Source organism: Ambystoma mexicanum, chromosome 5q, assembly GCF_040938575.1.
Source record: "Ambystoma mexicanum isolate Mex_15411 chromosome 5q, UKY_AmexF1_1, whole genome shotgun sequence".
Classification (NCBI taxonomy): domain Eukaryota; kingdom Metazoa; phylum Chordata; class Amphibia; order Caudata; family Ambystomatidae; genus Ambystoma; species Ambystoma mexicanum.
In genome coordinates, this window is record NC_090933.1 from 1,336,133,693 (window position 1) to 1,336,155,569 (window position 21,877).

Here is a 21,877-nt window from a genome sequence, read left to right on the forward strand (position 1 = left end):
ATTTTCAGTTGTGTACAATTGGCTGACTTAAGGACCGCCTTCTTGGGCTGCTTGAGGGAGTCTTACTTATGCTCCTCTGTTGACTTGGTCTGGAAACGGTGCTTGAATGTACAAAGTACACGAGCGGGCTTAGCATTTTCTGGATTCCTAGAGGGCCTTAAATTAGACAAGTCCTGGTCAAGTCGCGCTTTGCCGCTGCACTTTGCTGATGCTCCTGTGTTTATTACCTGAACTGTTGTGAATTGAACAACAACTACCAGAAGGTGAACTTTTAACAGGAGTATACCACGCTGTATACGACTATACTTGGACCACTTGGACTTTATTTAACGTGTTTCTCTGTCATTTTAGGCATTGCTTGCTACTTCTGTGGGCAGCGCTATAAAGCCTTGAGCAAGTCCCGGTCAAGTTCTGCTTCGCCGCGCTTGTCGCGGCGTGTGGCGAGGTTCTCTTGGTTCTGTTGTTAATATTGTAAATAACCTCTATTTTTTCCTTTTTTCTTTTCTTTTCACTTTGGTGTATTTGGCGCCTCGTGAAAATGAAACGAGTCATTGCCTCCTTTAAAACAGGTATGCCCCCAGTTTCGGCCTTTCACTATACTGATGGTGAAAATTCACCTGTAAATTTGTCTTCTGCTATAAATAAAAAACCTCGCTTAAGCTCTACCCCTTGTATGAGCAACTTGAAAACAAAGCCTAAAACAAGAGCAGAAATTCTTTTAGGGATGGACATTCAACCATTTTGCTGTGAATCAAGCCTTGTGAACCCTCTTGAACTTAACAATGGAAACAACACACCAACGGCACTTGGCCGTGTGGATCAAACATCTACTGCTTTAAAAAAGGACTCAGTTTCTGGACATCCAGTCAGGATTGCAACGGAGGAGGGTATAACTGAAGAGGCTGTAAAATCCGGCCCTTTGGCCGTTGCTACAGTTACTTTTGCTAAAGAAAATGTCTCCTACAGACAGTATTCTGTGAAATAACGTGTTGACTGGTGCTGTTGTGCCCCCTGTTGAATCTCCTGACAGTCCTGTCATATCTATAAGCAATTCCTCGAACTGGAAAATGTCTTCCATTTCAAACACCGGGGATATGCCTGTAATAGATCTTGACACAAATGCCACTGCCTTTTCAACTCATATTCTTTCTGAAAATCTGTCTAAATCTCCCATTTTGTTTACAAATTTCAGTGCTGCTAATTCTGCAGCTAATTTGTCATTCATTGCTCCAACTCCACGTAAAATGACTCCCCACGGTATTCCTGAGTCTGGCCTGGCTGAAACTCATAGTGTAAATACTGGGATAGCTCTTACTTCAATGATGGTTCAAGTTCCTCTTTGCTTCTATTCTGATCTTTTTTTTTTCTCTATACATTTGATGATGATTGTTTTTTTATGTTACGGGAATTTCCTTTTTCTTCTTTTTCTTCTCCTTTTAAGTGAATGTATGTATGTTACGCGATTGTTATATTCTTTATGTAAATGTATAGTTATTAATTTTATCCTATTTGAGTAAAAATGTTTATAAAGGTTTGCTTTAAACCAAATACAAATAATAAAAAAATAAAAACCGATAGATGTGATATGAATCCACATTTGAGATGGGCTTCTACTTTTTTTCTGAACGTGTGGGATTTCTGTGGTTGCTCTGCTCCTCTGTGGCTGCATGGTTTGCTGGCAACGCATGGATTCTTCAGACCTGTTGAGCTATGTGAGGCCTGTGATGACCTGTAGAGTTGCCTGCTGTGATACAGAGTAATTCCTTCCTGTTCCTTCTCTCTGGGTAGAACAGCCTCGATTACCGCCAGCAGATGTCGGCCTGCCACCAGCGCTCTGCTGATACCCTGGTGCAGGGGGCTATTCGCAATGGAGGGATCTATATCAAGTTGGGCCAGGGGCTATGTGCCTTCAACCACCTACTGCCGAAGGAGTACACCCGCACCTTGCGCGTGCTTGAAGACCGTGCTTTGAACCGCCGGTACAAGGAGGTGAGTGTGTCACAGGGACAGGTAATGCAGTTCCACTTCCAGTTCTGCTGATTGATCACTTCAAAGGGGGAATATGTGCCTGGTAGTGCCCACAAATGTGAGTATGCTTGCTGGTGGTAGTCGTGGTGCCATCCATGCTGGCGCTGCTTAACCTGGGCAGAGAGATAATTGTGTGCCTGGCAGTGCAAATGGGAAATAGCACATGTACATATCTTTGTCTATTAATGCGGTTTACAGGACAATGCATGCATAGCGGTTAGTGCTTATGAGAGCACAGCAGCGCTACTGGACTTGCTGTGTGCCAGTGCTAATTTGGGCACAACGCAGGGACAGAGCTGTTGGGGAGATCTTTGCACAACCCTCTGGTGAGGGTTATGCTATCTATCCTAGTGGTCACCCAAAAGGAAAGGCCCGATTCTACAAGGGTAACTGTAGAAGAGCAGTCTGGTTTAACTTCAGGAGTGCAGTCACCACAAATAAATGCACCACACTGTTATACTGAAAAAAAATATGCACTTTGTCTAAGGTAACAAATACAATATTTATGATGCAGCGTGTGGGGGTGATGCGTTCTCAGGTTACACTAAACACATGGCAAAGCATAGAGTAAGTAAAAAAACAGTAAATGGCCATTTAAGGCCAAACTCACCATGTCCTTAAAATGTACGCCCCATACCTGTAGTAGGCCCTACACATATAGGCCTTCCATAGGTAAGTTAAGAAAAGACGCCTGTACAATGTCACACACAGTAATAATTAGCCGTCAGGATCCAAAGGTACCACACAGACCTTAGCACAGGATTCTTACTGCACTCTAAAGTTATTGCACATAATACATGTGCACATACCAGTTATAGCATTTACGTGTAGTAAACCAGAGAACACCATGTCTGTCACAGCCAGGAGGTCTACCAAATTCCAGAATGTATTTTAGTTAGACAGTCCCTAGGCCCAGAAGAGCATATTGCACACCAAGGAGGGAAACGGTAGCACCACAGTGTTGAAATACTCAATTCTGCCAGTGGTTCACGAATGAAAGATGGAGCACATTCTTGTTCAGGTATCCCTTTCACCTTCTGCCACCTTTTATTTGTTAATCACATATCGCCCGCCTTCTCATGATTATTGTAGCTGTTTTCACAGTATTTATTGCAGGGCTTTCGCTGAAATACCCTTGTGTGATTATCTTGGGGGATTTACATTTTTGGCCTAACGACCCTGAAGATTTGCATGCTGCTAAATTGCTCTTCTCTGAGACTAATACGCTTAGTACTGAGGCAGCTTACCAGTGAATTGGTCTGACCACCATAGCATTCCTTTTATGCTGTTCACTACCGCCCCTGCCCCCCATTGTGGCCTATGTGTTATTCATCACTCTCCTGGAGTCCAGTGGAACCTACTATTCTTTCTACTCTCATTATTAGCCATCTTCATGCTGCGAATGCTGACACTTGTGCTGATCCTTTATCAGCTTTACACTCTGCTTTTGGACTGTCAGCTGGCGAGCTTGTTCCTCTGAAGCACCATAGGAGACCCGAGAGACCGTCTGCTCCCTCGTTCAGAGTATTAACATTCTCTCAAAGTCCTATATAAGTGCTCTGAACGTCCATGGCAGTACACCTATTCTGACGAGGATAGCTCAGCGGCGGAGTTACCACTGTGACATTAGGGAAGCTAACGTGACTTATTTTTTTCCAAAAGCCTTGGGAATGCTCGAAATCCACCTAGGGAACTTTTTACAGTTATTCAGGAACTGTCTCATCCAGCTGCCGCTTCAACTAAAGTGACTGGCTCCCAGGCCCTGTGTGACTTGCGCAGAAATCGTGGATCCCGAGGTCTGCCTTTTATCTGTCTCACCTCATGTTCCTCACCCTGAAGCAGCTTTGTCTAGTTTTGCTATGGCTGGTTAGGATCATGTGTTGCGGACTGTTAGCGTGCTTAAACCTGCCTCTCAGCTCAATCCGATTCCATTGCGGGTCTTGAAAGCCATTGCCCCAGGGCTGGTGCCTCATCTTAGACCGTGAATTACTAAATGCGTGCTGGTGTTATTCCAACATTTCGGAAGCATGCAGGCCTCCACAGACTCCTGCTGAAAAAGGCTTCCCCATGCCCGGCTGTTCCAGGTAACATTCTGCCTATCTCGCTCCTACAAGCATTGATGAAGATTCTTGGTCCTTGAGGCCGTTGTTATCCCCCCCCCCCGCCCCAGCCCCAGTTGAGAACTTTCCTGGAATCTCATGCTATTCTGGATCCTTTCTAGTCAGGGTTTCGACCTCTTGCGGGGCACGGAATCCGTGTTAGTCTCATGCATCAACAATCTCTCCCTATGACTAGATCAAGGCGGTGTAGGTGTTCTTATTTTAGACCTCTCTGCGGCATTTGACACCATGGACCACAGGATTCTTTGTTGACGCTTAAGGGAGATCGACATTGGGAGTTCAGTTTTTAACTGGTTTCTCTCTTTCCTGTCTACCAGGAGGTAATCTCTTCTGTTGCCTCCCTTCTTGTCTGCATCTTTCACCCTTACATGTGGGGTCCCACAGGGGTCTGCAATGGCCCCTCTTTTATTTAACATGTATGTACTTCCTCTGCCCAAACTAATCTATGCACATGGTTGCAGGTTTTATTCTTGCGCTGAGGGCACGCAACTGGTTTTGTGTGTAGACCATGATCAGGAACATGCTGCTAGCTGTCTTCGGAGTGGATGTCTTACATCGGGGATGGTTGCAGATGGATTGGCTTAAACTAATGCAGAGAAAACTGAGGTCATGACAGTGGGTGCTGATAAGTGTTAGATTTTACTCTGGTCAGCCAGTTCACACTGTGAAAAATCTTGGCGTTAAGATTGTATCCTCTTTCTGTTGGGCCTCAGGTTAGGGACAGATGTAGCGCTGCCCGCTTTAAACTAAGAGTTTGAGAAAAACCATCCCATTCATACCAGCTAAACTGCGTGGGTTGGTGGTGGCCGCTGCAGTAATAGGCACCTTGGATTATTGCAACGCCACCTTTATTTGTGCAGCCCAAAACTATTCTTTAACGCTTGCAAGTTGTGCAGAATTCTGCTTCCCCTTTAGTGGTGGGCCGTCCTAAATTTACACAGACCTTGGCTGTTCTTCAGAAGCTTCACTGGCTCATGATTCAGTCATATTAAATGTAAAGTCCTATGTTTATCCACCGCTCCTTTAATGGATGTGAAGCTTGTGCCACAAGACTAAGCTATTTTCCTTCACGGAATCTTCGGTCAGCTAATTAATGCTTGCTTCAAGCCCCCCGTTTCCGCAAATGAACTATGGGTGGCAGAGCTTTCCATTGGCGCCCCTCTCTATCTCTGCCCATTCAGAGTATTGCAGACCATTTCTCTTTTCGTAAAGCTCTGAACACTTATGTTTAAGTTTAGTTGTGGTGGCGGTCTGATTCTTTCTTTTTTTCAGGTTCTGTCTCCTTTTGTTACTTGTGGTCGGACTCTCAGTTTGAGAGCCCTCAGTGCCAGGATACCTTATCACAAGAAGACAGAAATCTGTAGTCTGACCTACGGTTATGATGAAAGGGCATGTAACTCTCACTTCTTCCCCATAGAGGAATCCAGCTGACCCCAGGAGACACCAGTGGAAACCCAGAAGAGGATAACCAGTGGAGGGTTTGAGACCCAGCAGCCCCAGGAGCCGAGAAGTAGAGCAGGATTTAGCCCACGTTGTAAACCAATGGGGAAATGCGGTAGAGGGGACCCGCCGATCCTGACGACCAGAGGCATACTCGTGTGTGAGCATCTTGACTACCCTGCTAACCCATGATCCAGAGGAAAGAACTTGCAGTTGGTTCCTGAAAACACTGATCCAGCGAAGCAGAACAACCTGGTAAGTAAAAGCTTATATTTATAGTGCAAAATGAAGGATCAGGGTCACCCAGGGACTTTCATTTTGAGCCAGCAACGACTCTGACAGCCCGAAAGAAAAATCATCCTTCACAGGAGTGGGACCCCACCATCCAAAAGTGAATCAGTGACAGAGATGGCTTCTGGAGGATGGAGGAACCTGCATATGACTGATCCTGGTAGCTCAGCAGGCAAACGTGTATGGCACAGCAGCAAATGGTGCATATCGCTGGACATTGGTGGTGGTGTACAGAGACAGACAAAGCAGGTTTGGCCAGCTGTTAGTCTCAACACCTTTTCATGCAGCAACATCCAAAACTAAGGCGGCAGTCCTTGGGGGTAAAATGCGGTAAGCAGTGGTAAAATGGTCTCACAAACAGTCTCAAGATGACAGGCCTGACCCCAGCAGATGAGGAAGACTGTGGAAGGACACCCAGAAGCCAAAATCCAAAACCAGAAGCAGTTTCATCCAGCCTGCATGGCCAGATGAGGGACTATAAATGCAGCAACTGTGGGAAAACCTCTAGCAGGTAAGCTAAACTGCTCTCCTTCCACAAATCCAGCAGGACTGAGCGCAGGAAAGTTTTTTTAATTATTTCTTTTGTTGTGATATTGTTACATATAAAACCTCACACACAGTAAGCAATATAACCATTCATGCATAAAATTTCAATGAATTAGTTTACACAGAATAGATTCAAAAAGTAAAAAAAGCAGCTTAAGAATAGAACAAAATCCACAGTATTCAAAATTTAACTAAGATATCAAAAACCACTTTAAAATTGAGAGATATAAAAGTCAAACAACAAAATTCATATTTAAATTGGAGAAAATAAGTGTGGCATCCTAGTCTATTAAAATCAATAATCCACTAGTCAAGAAATGGATGTCCCCTAATTGTTTAAAAAAATAGCATTAACAAAGTTAATTTTCACAGCATTCTTAACCTCAGTCCATTCACTGCGGAACAATCTACAATCAAATACTTGAGTTTCCACTATCTGATGATTACATAACCTGCATGTCCTACTTTCGCTTTGAAGGCCTATACGAGGACCCAGTACTTAAACGGTGAGTAGGCAATTCAAACGGAATCTCAAAAAGAACGTTCTAAATTTAATCGATGGCGATCTGAACAGATATGATTAAGGTTTCTGCAACCTTGTTGAACTACAACTGAATTCCTTCTATAGCATGTAGCTACACACTATTCCACGTTTCAAATCTGTCCCGTCGCTTCATTTTTCTTCTTAAAATGGAATGTGTCCAGTCACCATAAATGGAAGTATAATTTAAAAACCTTTACATAAACTCATAAAATTCATCACCGATGTGTCTTCAACTTCCCTAAAAACTTCACCCAAGTGCTGGGGCCTTGTCATTCTTAATATATAGCAGTATCTTATTATATTCATATGTGTACCATCGGGAATACACACCCAATTTGCACCTAATTACAGCAATTGGCACAGACTTTGGAAGACGCAATACAGCCCTCCATAGACGACCCTTAATTTTGTCAAACCATTATCTCTCATTCACTGGCAGCAATTCCAGTGCAGTCCATACATAATTTTGGAGTCTCCCTCAATTTGAAAAACTGAAATCGTGGCAACAATGAGAATTAACAGCACTTACTATGAAATATTCTCATCTGTGGTGCATTCAAGTTGAATTTCATTGAAACCTCAGTTTTCACTGTTGCAACTTGAAACCTTGAGGCATATGTATATCCTAAATGTACTACTTTATCAACCTGTAAAATCCTTTTGTTTTTGAGATACCACTTATAGTTTTTACGCTTGCTCTTTTTATGCAGGTTTCACCAGTAAGCCATTTTTATCAACGTAAGTGGCTACTGTGCTCTTTGCAGCCCAACCGGGGTCATGTTAAAAATAAAAGGATATCGTCAGCAAAAATTAGCCAGCCTGCCTCCAGAGAGCACAGGCTTGGAGAGAAAATAGAGGACCCCTTTAGGACTGTCGCCAAATCAGAAATATACAAGTTAAAGGGCTGGGGACAAGCCCACACCCTTGCCTCCCCCCTCCCCATTCCCCGCCTTAATTGGCTTTAATGGTGCTTACTGACACCAAATTGTTACTATACAATAACCTAATCATATGCAAAAGCTGAGAAGGCACCCCCATTCAGCTAACTTCTTCCAAGCAATCATCCATCACATCTGTCAAAGGCTGCCGGCATATGCTAGACACGTAGAATGCTTGATGCTTCAGACTTGTCGCCTTCATTTGTAAGAGGGAAATAATGAGGCTAAATGATGTTCCTTCACCGTTGCAAATGATTGAATCAAAGAAATTGGTCGATAACTCCCTGGCTCATTCCTTGGACCTTTTTTTATAAATGGGGCAATAATGGCTGAATGCCAAGATACAGGTAAACCTTGCTGATGAAGAATTGCATTCAATCAAATTGTGAGAATTTCGGCCCACAGATATGAATTCTTTTTTAGAACAAAATTAGAGATTCCTTCAAGACTTCTTGCTGAGTTTTTCAATTTAGTAATTAAAACCTTTACTTCATACACCTCCCAGCATGGATCCCCTTGTGAATATGCATAAAACACAAAAGAGGGGTTCACCACTCACACCATCTGAAAATACCTTACTAAAATGTTTGAACCAAACTTCCTCTGCAATTACATTCATTTGACTATTACTCTGCCTATCGTCATTTAAAGCTCTCCATAAACGCCTGTTGTCCAATCGGGCACAGTGCAACAGTATTTTCTGCTTAATATCAATATACTTACTTATTTTGCAGGTTTTAAACCAATTTAAAAAAAAAAAATTACTAGGATTCAATTGGCCACGAATGTCCTCAGCCAAGGACACTTTACTCGTTATAATTTCTCGATTCCTTTTCCTCTTCTTGTTTTGGGCAAGTGGAAAGCCCAGTCAGAGAAGAACTGACCGGCTGGGAAATCCTGCATCCAATAACGGAAATAGTCAAAATAAATTGCAAAACCCCACTTTATTAACAATCCATATAAAGCGGGGACAGCATACAAGCAAAAAAGTTGTTAGCTCTCGTCCTTCCCAAGCATGACAATTGACGTTGCATTACAATCTTGGTTACAAAACCCTACAGGGTACGGGGATTGGTTAGGGGATGGTCTACATATGGAAAATATATGGGTTAGTCTTTCCATTAGTTATACTGCTTTCTGATGGCTTCACCTGGGACCACCTCTACGTTCATAAGAGAAAATACATGTCATCTTTAAGGTTGACTATTGGTTGCTGCCACATATATTGGGTGGCACAACATAGTGTTCAGTGGTTGGTACCTTGCTCACCAACCTTGGTTCTGACAGGTCATCAGCACATGAACAGAAACTGGGAGTGAGGGCAGAGAAGTCCAAGATCTGCGTTCTTCCAATTAAATAAGACGCTATGCCTACATGAGCCAGAAATATTCCTCTGTACTTGACCTTGTTAGGCGCATTGAGTTGGAGTGCGTGTGGGGAGTTGAGGCAGGAGCTGGTCGTGTTTGACCTTAATGAATGTGTCAGTCCAGAAAGAATAGACACCCCTCGATCGTGAGGCACTACACTTTGTTGGCCGAAGACCAACCGCCTCATGTGTTTAGTTATAGAAAGGTGTAGCAAAAGCTTAACCATGGTGCAGCCATTTTAAGGTGACTGAAATCGCCATTTTGTTTTCTTCTTGTTTTCTCTAACGTTGCCTTTTTGCCTCATGTAAAACTGCTTTGCTGAAATATTATTCTGCTTCACTGGTGCACAATGCAAGGGCGCGAGTGGCATGTTGAAACATAACGCAGTAACCCAGACACTAATGCCCGGTCCCCTCCCTCGCATATCCTTGGAGAGTGAGCAGCAAGGCATTCTAATCAGTACAGCAGGTGCCAGCTAGTCTCGGTAAGCACAGTGGAAATGCTAGAGCGAACATTAAATGACTTGAATTATGCTCTTCTTTGTGGCCCCCCTTTTCTGAGCCCGGTAGAGCCCTGAAGAGCAAGTTGACCCCCAGTACACAAATACAAACGAGGAGATAGCAAGGCATCGAATGTGTCTCTCCCTATGCAGAGCTTGCTTGTAGAAACAGAAGCATTGTGTTCTTTAAAACAAAGACTTTTGTCTGTGAGCTTACAGAATTGCAAACTGTTACTAAATGAATGTTTGAAGGTATCATACTCGTCACCATTGTCAATCATCATGCCTAGTTCAAAGGAAATGCAATAGGGGCGGTATAAGTTATGACACTACTGATTACTAGATGCTTGTTTTGTATATATGTAACTGTTGTACGAATTTCTCTCTCTTGCGTCCCCCGAGGTCTGGTAGACACATGTCGCGGGGTGTGGGACCAGTTGGCCAACTGAGACTATTTGCTTTGCAATAAACCCTAGATTTTGGGAATACTACCTCGTGTCTGGCGTATCAGTTCGTGTGTGGTGATTGTGCCTTGTTTCCCCAAACGAGGGTCCCTCAGGGGCCCCTTCAAATGGACACTGAGTTATGGGTCACCTGTGAAGAGACCATGTTCTGAATTATTCTGTCCTATATTATTTGAGATTTTAGCGATCATGAATTCAAGTGTTATTACTTTTCCAACCACTAGGGACTTGGTCAATACATCCTTTGAGGTTTTAACTTATTAGTCTGTACCTGGCATTCAAAGGCTGGCTGTTCTCTAATTAATCTAAGAGATGCATCTTGTGGCTTGAGAATCTTTATCTCATGTTCTCTTCTGGATTGTTCAAGCCCTCCCTTAATTCCTCCATAACGTTGAAGAGGGGCTGCGTAGCGCTTGCCTGCGCCTTAGTGGATTCAGCTGCTTTTAGTAATCATGAACTTCAAGACTTCTATTCAATCTATTGCATGCTGCAGCTTCCATTTAACGAAGATGGCAGCTCTTTACTGTTGCATTTCTAGGTTAATAAACTACCTAAGTATATCATTTGTTTTGCTTGTGTTATTCTTTGTGTCGTTATGGTGCAAGCGATATTCTTTGTGTCTAAATGCACATTTTACCTAATATCTGCGGTTGTTCATGGTGAGTGCGTATTTGCTTCATGTCTATTGTATGCACGTATGTCAGTCTAGAAGCAGGTCTTTTTACTCTTGCCATTTTCAGATACATAAGGTCCATCTCTTCCTTTATTGGTCCAGGCTAAGGCTGGTATGGTTCACTCAGTGCATAGCGATTCTCTCCTTTACGATATTGGGTCGGGGGGGTCTAGGGAGGCAGTTGCCATTCATGACCTACTCATCTTTCGAATTGTATATCAAACTTATGCTTCACCGAAGCTACCCAGGGCACAGATTTCCCAACTCTCTTCGTAACCAACAGTTGGATTCCAGTTTTCAAAAACTCAGAAAATAAATCGGGATGTCTTACAGGGCTGTGTGAGGGTCTGGGAGTAGGAGACTGACACAAGGGTGGCATGTTGGTTAATGCATACTTTTATTCACAATAAAATAACGGGGGGTTGGAGTCAATCCTACCTAGCCCTACCTCTAAGAAGAGTTTCCCTGCCTCAAAAAAACTAGCTAATGAAACTGTCGGTGTCACAGTGTCTAAAGTAAAGGTAGTGGCCCTGTTTCCAAATCCTAACCTGTCCCTCTCAAAAACTTAATGTAAGGCGAAAAGGCTTGGGCGTTGATTCCCTTTCCCCAGAGCCTTTCCATTGTTACATAAAGGTGGGGTTTTGTATCCGTTCACACTCTTGCCAAGTAGGGTAAGCAACTTCCTTCAATTCCCAATTTTGTCTCCGATTTCAAGTATACGCACAGCCTTGGGTTTACTCTCCTGCCAAAGTCTGAGTGTTACTGGCACGTATCAACTTTGTGTTCCTTTTGAATATAGTTTGTGGAGCACATCCCCCCCCAACATGGGTCCCAGATCCCCTCCACATGCCCACTTACAGTATTCCTTTTCTCCAGCATTGGATCTTTCATGGATTCACATGCTTAGAATATTCCCCGTCGTCAGACTGGGAACCCTCGGTACACACATATAGTCGTTTCCTATAGGAAAAAACTTCCGACACTTGTGTGTCCTATCCACATCCACGTCCTCTCCGGGGCCGTCCACGCATGCCCCGTAGGATGTAATGGTATATAAGCCCCGCCCCCGCGGGACCCGTCAGATTTCAACCGTCTCCAAAGACAGTGGGATCTCCTCGCGTAGTCTCTACTTTCTAGGCTATCGTTGAAATTACTCGCATGAGCTTCTGTGAGGTTATTGGTTTTATCAGAAGGTCGGGAAAACCTCTCTTTCGCCCGTGTGCTACCTGCGGATTGAAGAAGGTTTACGAGGGGGACGGCCATCTCGATTGTATTTATTGCCTCCACCCTCACCATTCGGCAGACCAGTGTGACATATGTAAAGGTTTTTCCCAGAAAACCCTGAAAGATCGGAGCTGGCGGCTGGTATCGTGGTTAAATGACGGGGCGGGAGCATACCCTCAGTCGGAGGTCGGCTCCGTGCGCAGCGTGGCCTCGACGAAAACATCGGGAGCCCCTCGCCGCTCAACCTCGTCGGAACCACCGGCGAAGAAGACTCGACCGGCGGAAAAAGATGTTCAACGAAGCCACTCTTCCAAGAATTCTCTTCTAAAGAATCTTCAAAAAAGACATCATCATCATCATCATCTTCGTCGAAAAAACAAGGAAAGGAAAGGCCAAAATCCTCCTCGGGCGATCCTCATAGATCTGCCACGAGTAGAGAATTGGTTAAACGCAGGGAGAGCGCTGTTAAGGCGGGACCGCCTAAGCCACCTGCAGGCCCACCGTCGACGACGACGAACCAGTCAGTGTCCTCACTGCCGCTGACGCAGTTGGTTTCCCCCGTCATCAACCCAATGACGACGACGGCGACGATGTCCTCGTCGACCGAAGTTCTGGCCTGGAGACCAGAAGTTTTTGATCTGGGGTTGCCGGACACATTGCTGCAGGAACAGGCAGTGCCGATTTCCTCGAAAGAAGACGACGGTTTCAGGATTGCGGGCCCAGAGGACCTTGGCCTGCGAGCCAAGTCGCCATCAGGAGCAACCTGCTCTCAGGTCTTTACCCAACTTCCAAGCTCTCAATCGGCCCTGTCCATGGAGGTCCTGTCCTCCTTACACTCGCTGCTGAAATCGCTGGGTGAAAGGCTTCCACCTGTACCGTCGACCCCCCCCGTCGACAAGCCCGGCCCGTCACACCGTCCAACCAGAACGATAGGAGTTCCGGTGACTCCAGTAGTCCAGGAGGAGGGTGAGCTTTCAGACTCTTTATCTGACCGTGGGTCAGCATCGGATATCTCCCTGTCTCCATCTAGGGATCCATCCTGGGTTTCGGATGTGGAACTGGAAACACCAAAGAGCCCCACTCACCCGTCGCCACCGGACGATATTGGCGCTTTTCATTCAATGATGGAAAAGGCGTGCAAGGAGTTTGGCCTGGTCCAGCAGGAGGAGAAAAAGGACTGCTTTCCTGTCGACCATATGGGTAAGAATAGACGTTCAATATTCTCGATACCCATTTTAGATCATGTCTGGAAAGAAGGTGTTCAAACCATGCGTCACCCGTTTTCTGAACCGGCCGTCAAAGGCCGCATTGAAAAGAAATTTAAGGTGCCAGACTCTACCCCGAAGTGTCTCTCGGCCCAACCTACACCTGATTCAGTGGTGTCGGCAGCGGCGACGAGGAAAGCGAAGGCCCAACATAAATGCTCTACCCCTCCGGATAATGAGGCAAGACGCCAGGACGTGTTTGGTAAGAAGGTTCTTTCCGTGGGTGCTGCAACTGTGAAAGCAGCCAACTCTCTGGCTATTGTGGCCAGGTACGACAGGGAGATGTGGCACAGGCTAGCCCCTATTCTGGACCACCTCCCGGAGGAACATAGAAGAACGGCGATGTCTCTGGTACGAGAAGGCGAAGAGGCGTCGAACCATGCTATTAACATAGCGGTGGACCTGGCAGATTCGGGCTTTAAACAGATAAACAACAGAGTTGTTCTAAGACGCCAGGCTTGGCTTAAGTGCACCAACTTCAGGCCCGAGGTGCAGTATAAAGTATTGGACATGCCTTTCGAAGGTGATCTACTTTTCGGAGAAAAGGTGGACGAGGCCTTGAAGGGGATGAAGGAGGACTCGGATACGGCACGTTCGTTGGGTTCTCTTCAGAGTGGTAAACACTTTCGTCCCTTTAGAGGAGCATCTGGCAACTCAAGATTTTCTGCAACCAGGGATAGATCCTTTGGCAGATCGGCATACCCTTCCCAAGGATATAGGCGCGCCTCTCAAAACTCAAGCCGGCGCAGAAACTTCCAGTCATCCAAGAGACGACCGACTTATTCGTCGTCGACGAACAAACAGAAAGACCAGCAATGACGGGAAGCGCACCGTTCTGGGAGGAAGAGTGTCGAGCTGCGTCAAAGAATGGGAAAACATCACAACAGATCAGTGGGTTTTGGACACAGTGAGGTACGGACATTCTCTGCTATTCAAATGCAAACCTCCAAAATGTCCACCGATACATCTACCCCAACCACATCTGAACATTTTGCTGCAGGAAGTAGCACTTATGTTACAAAAAGGTGCCATAGAGTGGTCCCTGCATCGCAGAAAGGCCAAGGGATATACTCAAGGTGTTTTGTGGTAAAAAAGCCGAACGGAAAATGGCGTCCCATTCTCGACCTGCGCGACTTCAACAAGACCTTACAGAGTCGGAAATTCAAAATGCTTACACTGCAAGAAGTGATCAGGTCTGTCCAAGTGGGGGATTTTTTGGCGTCTCTAGATCTACAGGACGCGTACTTCCACATTCCTATGTGTCAAAAACACAGGAAGTTTCTGAGGTTCATGGTAGGTCAGACACACTACCAATTCGCAGTGCTCCCGTTTGGTCTCAAATCCTCCCCAAGAACGTTCACAAAATGTTTGGCACCCGTGGCAGCCTGGCTGCGAAAGAAAGGGCATCATGTATACCCGTACCTCGACGACTGGCTTGTGAGGGGATCCTCCTCGGCGTCGACCAACGACAGCGTACAGGCCATCTTACAGCTTCTGCAACGACTGGGGTTCGCAGTGAACTTCGAAAAGTCCTCTCTAAGGCCTTCAAGGAACTTAAAGTTCTTGGGAGCTCAATTCGAAACCCAGTCGGGAATAGTGAAACCTTCCCTAGACAGAATGTCAAAGATCAATCGACTGACGAGTCAACTTCGCTTACATGGCACACTTTCAGTGAGGAAGTATGTGGCGATCCTAGGTTCCGTGGCTTCTTGCATCCACTTAGTAACCAACTGTCGATTGTTCATGAGGCCTCTACAGGAGTTCCTGGCGGACAGATGGAAGCAGGCCACGGGCCGGTGGTCAGACAGGATAACCATCGACGACGACGGTATCATCCGAGCCCTCCAGTGGTGGAAAAGCGTTCACAACCTGGACAGAGGGGTTCCTCTAAAAGAACCAGAATTTCAGAATACCATCATCACGGACGCATCCCTGACGGGCTGGGGAGCACACATGGACAACCACCAAACACAGGGCAGATGGTCTTCGACCGAATCACGCCTGCATATCAATGTGTTGGAACTGAGGGCAGTGAGACGGGCCATGAAATCATTCCTCCCACATATCAAGGGGTCGAGAGTAAGAGTGCTGACAGACAACACGACAGCCATGCTCTACTTGATAAAACAAGGCGGCACGAGATCCAGGACCCTTTCTGTGGAGGCTCAAAAGGTATGGCATTGGGCTTTGAAACACAACATATCTATAGTGGCTCACCATCTTCCAGGAGTGAAGAACGTACAAGCGGATTCCCTGAGCAGGAGCATGGCTCAGATACACGAGTGGGAGATGGACACCATTCAGCTGCAAAAAGTCTTCGAAAGGTGGGGTCACACCTCAGTCGATCTCTTTGCAACGAAAGAAAACAGGAAATGCGAGCAGTTCGCGAGCAGATGGCCTCAGAAAGGATCCCTAGGGGAAGCGTTCTCATTTCCGTGGACAGACAAGTTCCTGTACGCCTTCCCACCGTTCCCCCTTATACGGAGGACAATACAGTGGATTCGCAGATACAAATGCCGGGTCATTCTAGTGGCACCGTATTGGCCGAGACAACCGTGGTTTTCCGACCTCCTACATCTGTCGTTGGAACAGCCGATAGCTTTCCAGAAAGTGCCGAATCTCCTGTCCAGGGACAAGGGAACGGTGTGGCATCACAATCCGGACAGCCTCAACCTGACTGCCTGGCTCCTGACTTTTCAGAATTTGGCAATTTGAAAGTCTCGTCGGATTGCCGGAGAATTCTGCAGGCGGCTAGGGCTCCTTCGACTAACAAGTCATACATATACAAGTGGCGAAGGTTCTGTATGTGGTGTCAAACGCAGCACGAAATACGGCCTTTGGAAGTAACTCCAGAACAAATTTTACCGTATCTTCTTCACCTAGCAGAGAGTGGGCTATCCTCGTCATCCATCAAGGTTCACCTGGCGGCCATCTCAAGGTTCACGAGGAGGAGACAGTACACCGTTATTCAGCGACAGACTGGTGAAACATTTCATGAGGGGTCTCTTTAGAACTTTTCCCCCTACGAAGCGGTTCCCACCATCGTGGAGTCTAAATGTGGTGTTGGCGGCCTTAATGAAGCCCCCTTTCGAGCCAATGTCCTCTTCATCCATGCAGTTCCTATCGTGGAAGCTGGCTTTCTTAATTGCCATTACGTCAGCTAGGAGAATGTCGGAATTACAGGCATTAGTCATAGACCCTCCATATATGAGATTCTTTAAGGACAAAGTAATACTATCAACTAATCCTACTTTCATCCCGAAAGTGCCGACGGTCTATCACAAACACTCGACCATTGTCCTCCCTACTTTCTTTGCGACCCCGTCGTCGACGGCGGAAAAGGCTCTTCATACTCTTGATGTGAAAAGGCCGTTAAAGTTTTATCTGCAAAGAACGCAAGAACTCAGAACTACCAGGCAGCTGTTCATCGCATATGGTCCGTCGACGAGAGGAAGGGCAATTTCCAAGCAAGGACTGGCTCGATGGGTCTCGTCAGCGATTGCTTTTAGTCACTCCAAGGCCGGGAGGCCCCTACAAGGGCACCCTAGAGCCCATTCCACGAGATCGACAGCCTCCTCCGCGGCGCTATGGGCAGGAATTCCTCTGACAGACATCTGCCAGGCGGCGGCATGGTCAGTCCCACACACGTTCATACGCCATTACTGCCTGGAAAGGCAGCATGCGGATGAAGTACAGATGGGAAGGGCAGTGCTGCGCCATCTTTTTCAATGAGGTAAGCCAAATATGGTGAAGCTGTTGTCTCTTACTTTGCCTATGTTTGTTTTTCCTTGATGTGTCGATTTTAAGTATATATATATATTTCTGAGGCTTGTGGAATCTGCTTAGATCACATGCTGTGCATAGGCCGACATCTAGTGGAAGCTGCGGAGTATTACAGTTTGTTTTTCGAAAGTCGAAAATGGGCGTCGACACAGGCGTGCCAGTAATACTATCCCTAGTGTGACGTCCACTGTACCCAAGATCCCTCACGCGTGTAGGATCCTCAGATTGTTTTTTTCCGCCATACTGGTCGGAAGCATCTTGCGGAGTTCCCTGGCCTTAGCCATACTTTTGCTGTTATTATAATTTTAATTCTTATTCATTCCCTTCCCCACCCCAACGTCGACCCTCAACCTCGACGACGGCTGGAGAAGTCATCGACCGTCGACTGCTGCACGACGGATCTGGGCCTCGGTAGGCCGCTGGCCTCGGCCCGGGCCTAGTAGGCCGCTGGCCTCGGCCCTTACAAGTAGGGAGAGTGGGGGGTGGTACATACTCTTCACTCTTGATATATAGTTACATTTATATATATTCCTACACTTAGCAGCCCGCTGCCTTAAGGTGCGTATGGAGGGTACCCCTTTTCAATTCTGCCCCAAGTGCAATCGCAAATACCCTTGGGTCGACAGGCACGCCACGTGCAATCTCTGCTTGCCGAGGGATCACCCCGAAGCGAACTGCAGAGCGTGTAGTAGGTTTAAACCTAAGACACTTAAGGACCGTTCGACAAAGCGTTGGGCCCACCACGCCAGGCAGGAGGCCATGGCAGCGGAGGGCGCCTTCAGCGATGGCAGCGACGCCGTACTTTCGGACGGCGAGGGCATTACGGCGTCGAAAGACAGCCGACGAGCGCAGGTCCCCGACCTCGGAAGGTCGTCCGGCAGGGCGGCTATGGGGAAGACCCCCGGCGACGCAAGCGCTACACACCTAACACACACTAAACACACTAAGACCAACCGGACCTCGACGACGTCGACTTCCCGGAAAGAGGCACAAAAAGAACGGTCCGACTCGGTGTCCTCTGGGCGCTCTCGATCGAGATCGCCTCACGACGCAAGGCAATCATCCACTCTTGCCAAGAGTGCCTCGCTACACACACTAACGGAAGTTCGATCGTCGGGAGACGAAGACGACTTCCACCCCCAGGCCGCGCTCCAAGATACCGAGACCGCGGTTAACATCAGTGAGGCCCCACGCCCGAAGCACACAGATACCTCTCCAGACCCTCGACGCCAGGCGTCGAAAGTCTCTGGGGCCCCCAAGGGACAGGGAAAACATTTTTCCACGCACGGAGAAGGGGGGAAACAGCGGAAAGCACAGCCTTCCACCCCTGTAAAGCCTAAGCAGACAAGCAAACACAAGTCTACCCTTGAAAATAAATCACCTGCTAAAGTAATACCCTGTTCCAGGGAATGGTCCAGTGAGGACATAGACAGGGTTATGTCTAGGATGTCTTCCTTGGCTGATTTTTATGATAAGAACCCAGAACACTTTCTTTCATATAACCCTCAAGGGGCCACACCCTCAGGCTCCTCCGATCCTATCCCGCTAAGTAAAGAGCCCCGGGTCGAAAGACCTGAACCCTTCAAGGTTCAGCCTTACTCCACTCCATATTCTACTCCACTCCCCAGTTATCAGGGACAAGTTTTCCCTGAAGAGGACCAGGAGTTTGCATTTATGGAAGAACAAACCGGGACAGATTACTATGCAGAGGATGAGGACCTGGAGGAGGGAGAAGATGAGCAGGAAATTTACAGAGTAGATTCCCCAGTACAAAGCGAAGCCCCAGTTACTGACTCTCCAGTTGATAACCAGCCCCTCCTTAACGAGGTTCTCGCTCGAGCAGCGGAACACTTCCACATCGACACCCACGGTGTACAGGAGGAAAGGGACTTCGCGGAGGAGTTTGTAGGAGAGAGAAGACCGGTCGCTCAGACCATCCCTATCCTCAAATCCATCCAACGAAGAATAGATCCTTCCCTGGTGAATCCTAACCTCACCAGAGCTGTCAACCCCAGAATTGAAAAGATTTTCCGGGCAGCCCAGTCTGACCCTCTGTATATAAAGGGACATCTTAAACCAGATTCCCTAGTGGTGACCAACACTAGAAAGAGGGCTGGCACGCCCTTATCTTCATCAGAAGCTCCTCCCGACAAGGAGAGCAAAAAACTTTACGGGTTTGGCAGAAAGGTAGCCTCAACGTCCGCCTACCAAGCAAGGATTGCGAATTCCACCACCCTGTTGGCTAGTTACAATTGCCATCAATGGGAAGAAGTCGCGGCGCTCATTGCCTCTGCTCCAGAACCGCTAAAGGGCCAGCTGGCTCGGATCTCGGCAGAGGGGAGAGCCGTGTCTGGTTGCATTTTAAAAGCAACTTTCGACGCCGCTGACAACGCAGGGAGATTGATAGCAGAAGGTACTGTTATCAAGAGACATGCGTGGTTACGGCAGTCGGGATTCAAGACAGAAACCCAGGCTTCTTTAATAGACAAGCCAGTGGAACCCGACCTATTGTTTGGGAAAGCGGTCGAAGACGCACTTAAAAATGCCAAAGATGAATATGAGACTCTCAAATCCCTTGGCCAGCTTACCAACAAACCCCCTAACCAGAGGGGGAACAATAATTTTCGTCGCCCACGCGGCCAAAATTCACAAAGAGGCAACTATGCCCAGGGACAAGGTACACAATGGAATAACAACCAGCAGTCTACCCAGAGTTACGGCAGGGGTAACAAGAGAGGTCGTGGAAGAGGCAGAGGCAGCCCCAACAAGGGCGGGGGCACGCCTCCACCAAAACAGTGACGCTCAGTTCAGGGTCCCTTGCCACGCAACCCCAGTAGGGGGACGCATTTCCACCTTCACCCAGGCTTGGGAAGGGATCACCTCAGACAGATGGGTGCTGTCAACAGTATCCGCAGGATATTGTATAGAACTACTGCAGCGTCCCCGGAATCATCCTCCACGACAAAGAGTGCACTCCCTAGAACATCAAAGGATCCTTCTCGAGGAGATCGCCATTCTGCTAGAAAAGGACGCGATAGAACTCGTCCCAGGACACCAGGTAAACAAGGGTATCTATTCAACTTACTTCCTTGTGCCAAAGAAAGATTTGACAATGCGCCCAGTATTGGACTTACGGCCTGCCAACAAATATGTCAAGCCCCAAAAATTCCGTATGACCACGCTACAAGAGGTAATCCCCCTCCTAAAAAAGGGGGATTACATGGCAACCTTGGATATGAAAGATGCTTATTTTCATATTTCCATGCTCCCAGCGCACAAAAAGTACTTGCGCTTCAAGGTGGACAGTCGCCACTACCAATTCAAGGTACTGCCCTTCGGGATAGCTTCAGCACCAAGGGTATTCACCAAGGTACTGGCGGTGGCGGCTGCACACCTACGCAGGGAAGCAATCCCGGTGTACCCTTATCTGGACGACTGGCTCATAACGGGGGAAACCCCAGGAATTTGCAGGTCAAACATTCAGAGGACTATCGACCTCCTCCACGAATTAGGCTTCTCCATCAACGAGAAAAAGTCAAGTCTGGTGCCAAGCACCTCAAAACAGTTTCTAGGAGCTATCCTAGATACTCAGAAAGGATTGACCTTCCCTTCGGAAGAGAGAATTCGGAATATACTTCTGCAAATTCCGCATTATCAGTCAGGTCAACAGATAACAGTACGCAAAGCTATGCGGTTACTGGGCATGATGGCGTCATGCATTTACCTGGTCCCCCACGCGCGTCTGCGCATGCGTCCCATGCAGGAATGGTTGGCGAAACAGTGGTCTCAGGCAAGTGGTCATTGGGACGATCTAGTGGTCGTTTCGCCAACACTCGTACAGAGCCTACACTGGTGGACAAGAGAGAATCTCGCAAAGGGGAAACCCTTTTACGATCCCGAAGTACAAGCCGTGGTGACTACAGATGCATGCCTGACTGGGTGGGGAGCTCACCATCTCCACCACACAGCTCAGGGTCTCTGGTCTCACTCAGTAGCCAAGAACCACATCAATCTGCTAGAGCTTCTGGCAGTATTCCGAGCGCTAAGGGCGTTCGAGCCCCATCTACTGAACTTGTCGGTGCAGATCAGGACGGACAGCACGACAGCCATGTTCTATCTGAACAAGCAAGGGGGGACTCGTTCGCCAAATCTGTCCAAGCTTGCCCAGAAAATATGGATATGGGCACTCAGACGGAACATCTTCCTGTCATCGCAACATGTTCCAGGGGAGCTCAATTCCCTAGCGGATGCTCTAAGCAGAAACTCCCTCCCGGAAGAACACGAATGGGTCCTTCACAGAGACGTAGTAGAAGATCTCTTCTCTCAGTGGGGTTTCCCCACTATAGACCTATTCGCCACAAGCGAAAACAAACAATGCCCAGGATTTGCATCCAGGTTCCCCCAGCCGGACTCCCAAGGGAATGCCCTGTGGATGAACTGGTCAGGGATGTTTGCGTACGCTTTTCCACCAACTCCTCTCATCAGGAAGGTGGTGTACAAGATGAACAAGGAATCTATGACGCTCATCCTAGTTGCTCCCATGTGGGCGAGACAACCATGGTTTCCACACCTACGCAGGATGGCGGTGTGCGAACCCATCAGACTCCCAGCCTGGTACAACCTACTGTCCCAGCAACAGGGTCAAACAGTGCATCAGGAACCCAACTCTATGAACCTAGCAGCATGGCTCCTGAA

General features: G+C 47.3%; 1 protein-coding gene across 2 annotated transcripts in view; it reads left to right on the plus strand.

Moving 5' to 3' along the window:
* Positions 1-21,877, plus strand: part of ADCK5 (aarF domain containing kinase 5) — a 925,852-nt gene that overhangs the window by 330,242 nt on the left and 573,733 nt on the right. For both annotated transcript variants that reach the window (XM_069621949.1, XM_069621948.1), the window contains exon 6: positions 1,789-1,989. In XM_069621949.1, coding sequence (XP_069478050.1) covers positions 1,789-1,989 — 201 coding nt within the window. The remainder of the gene's footprint in view (positions 1-1,788; positions 1,990-21,877) is intronic.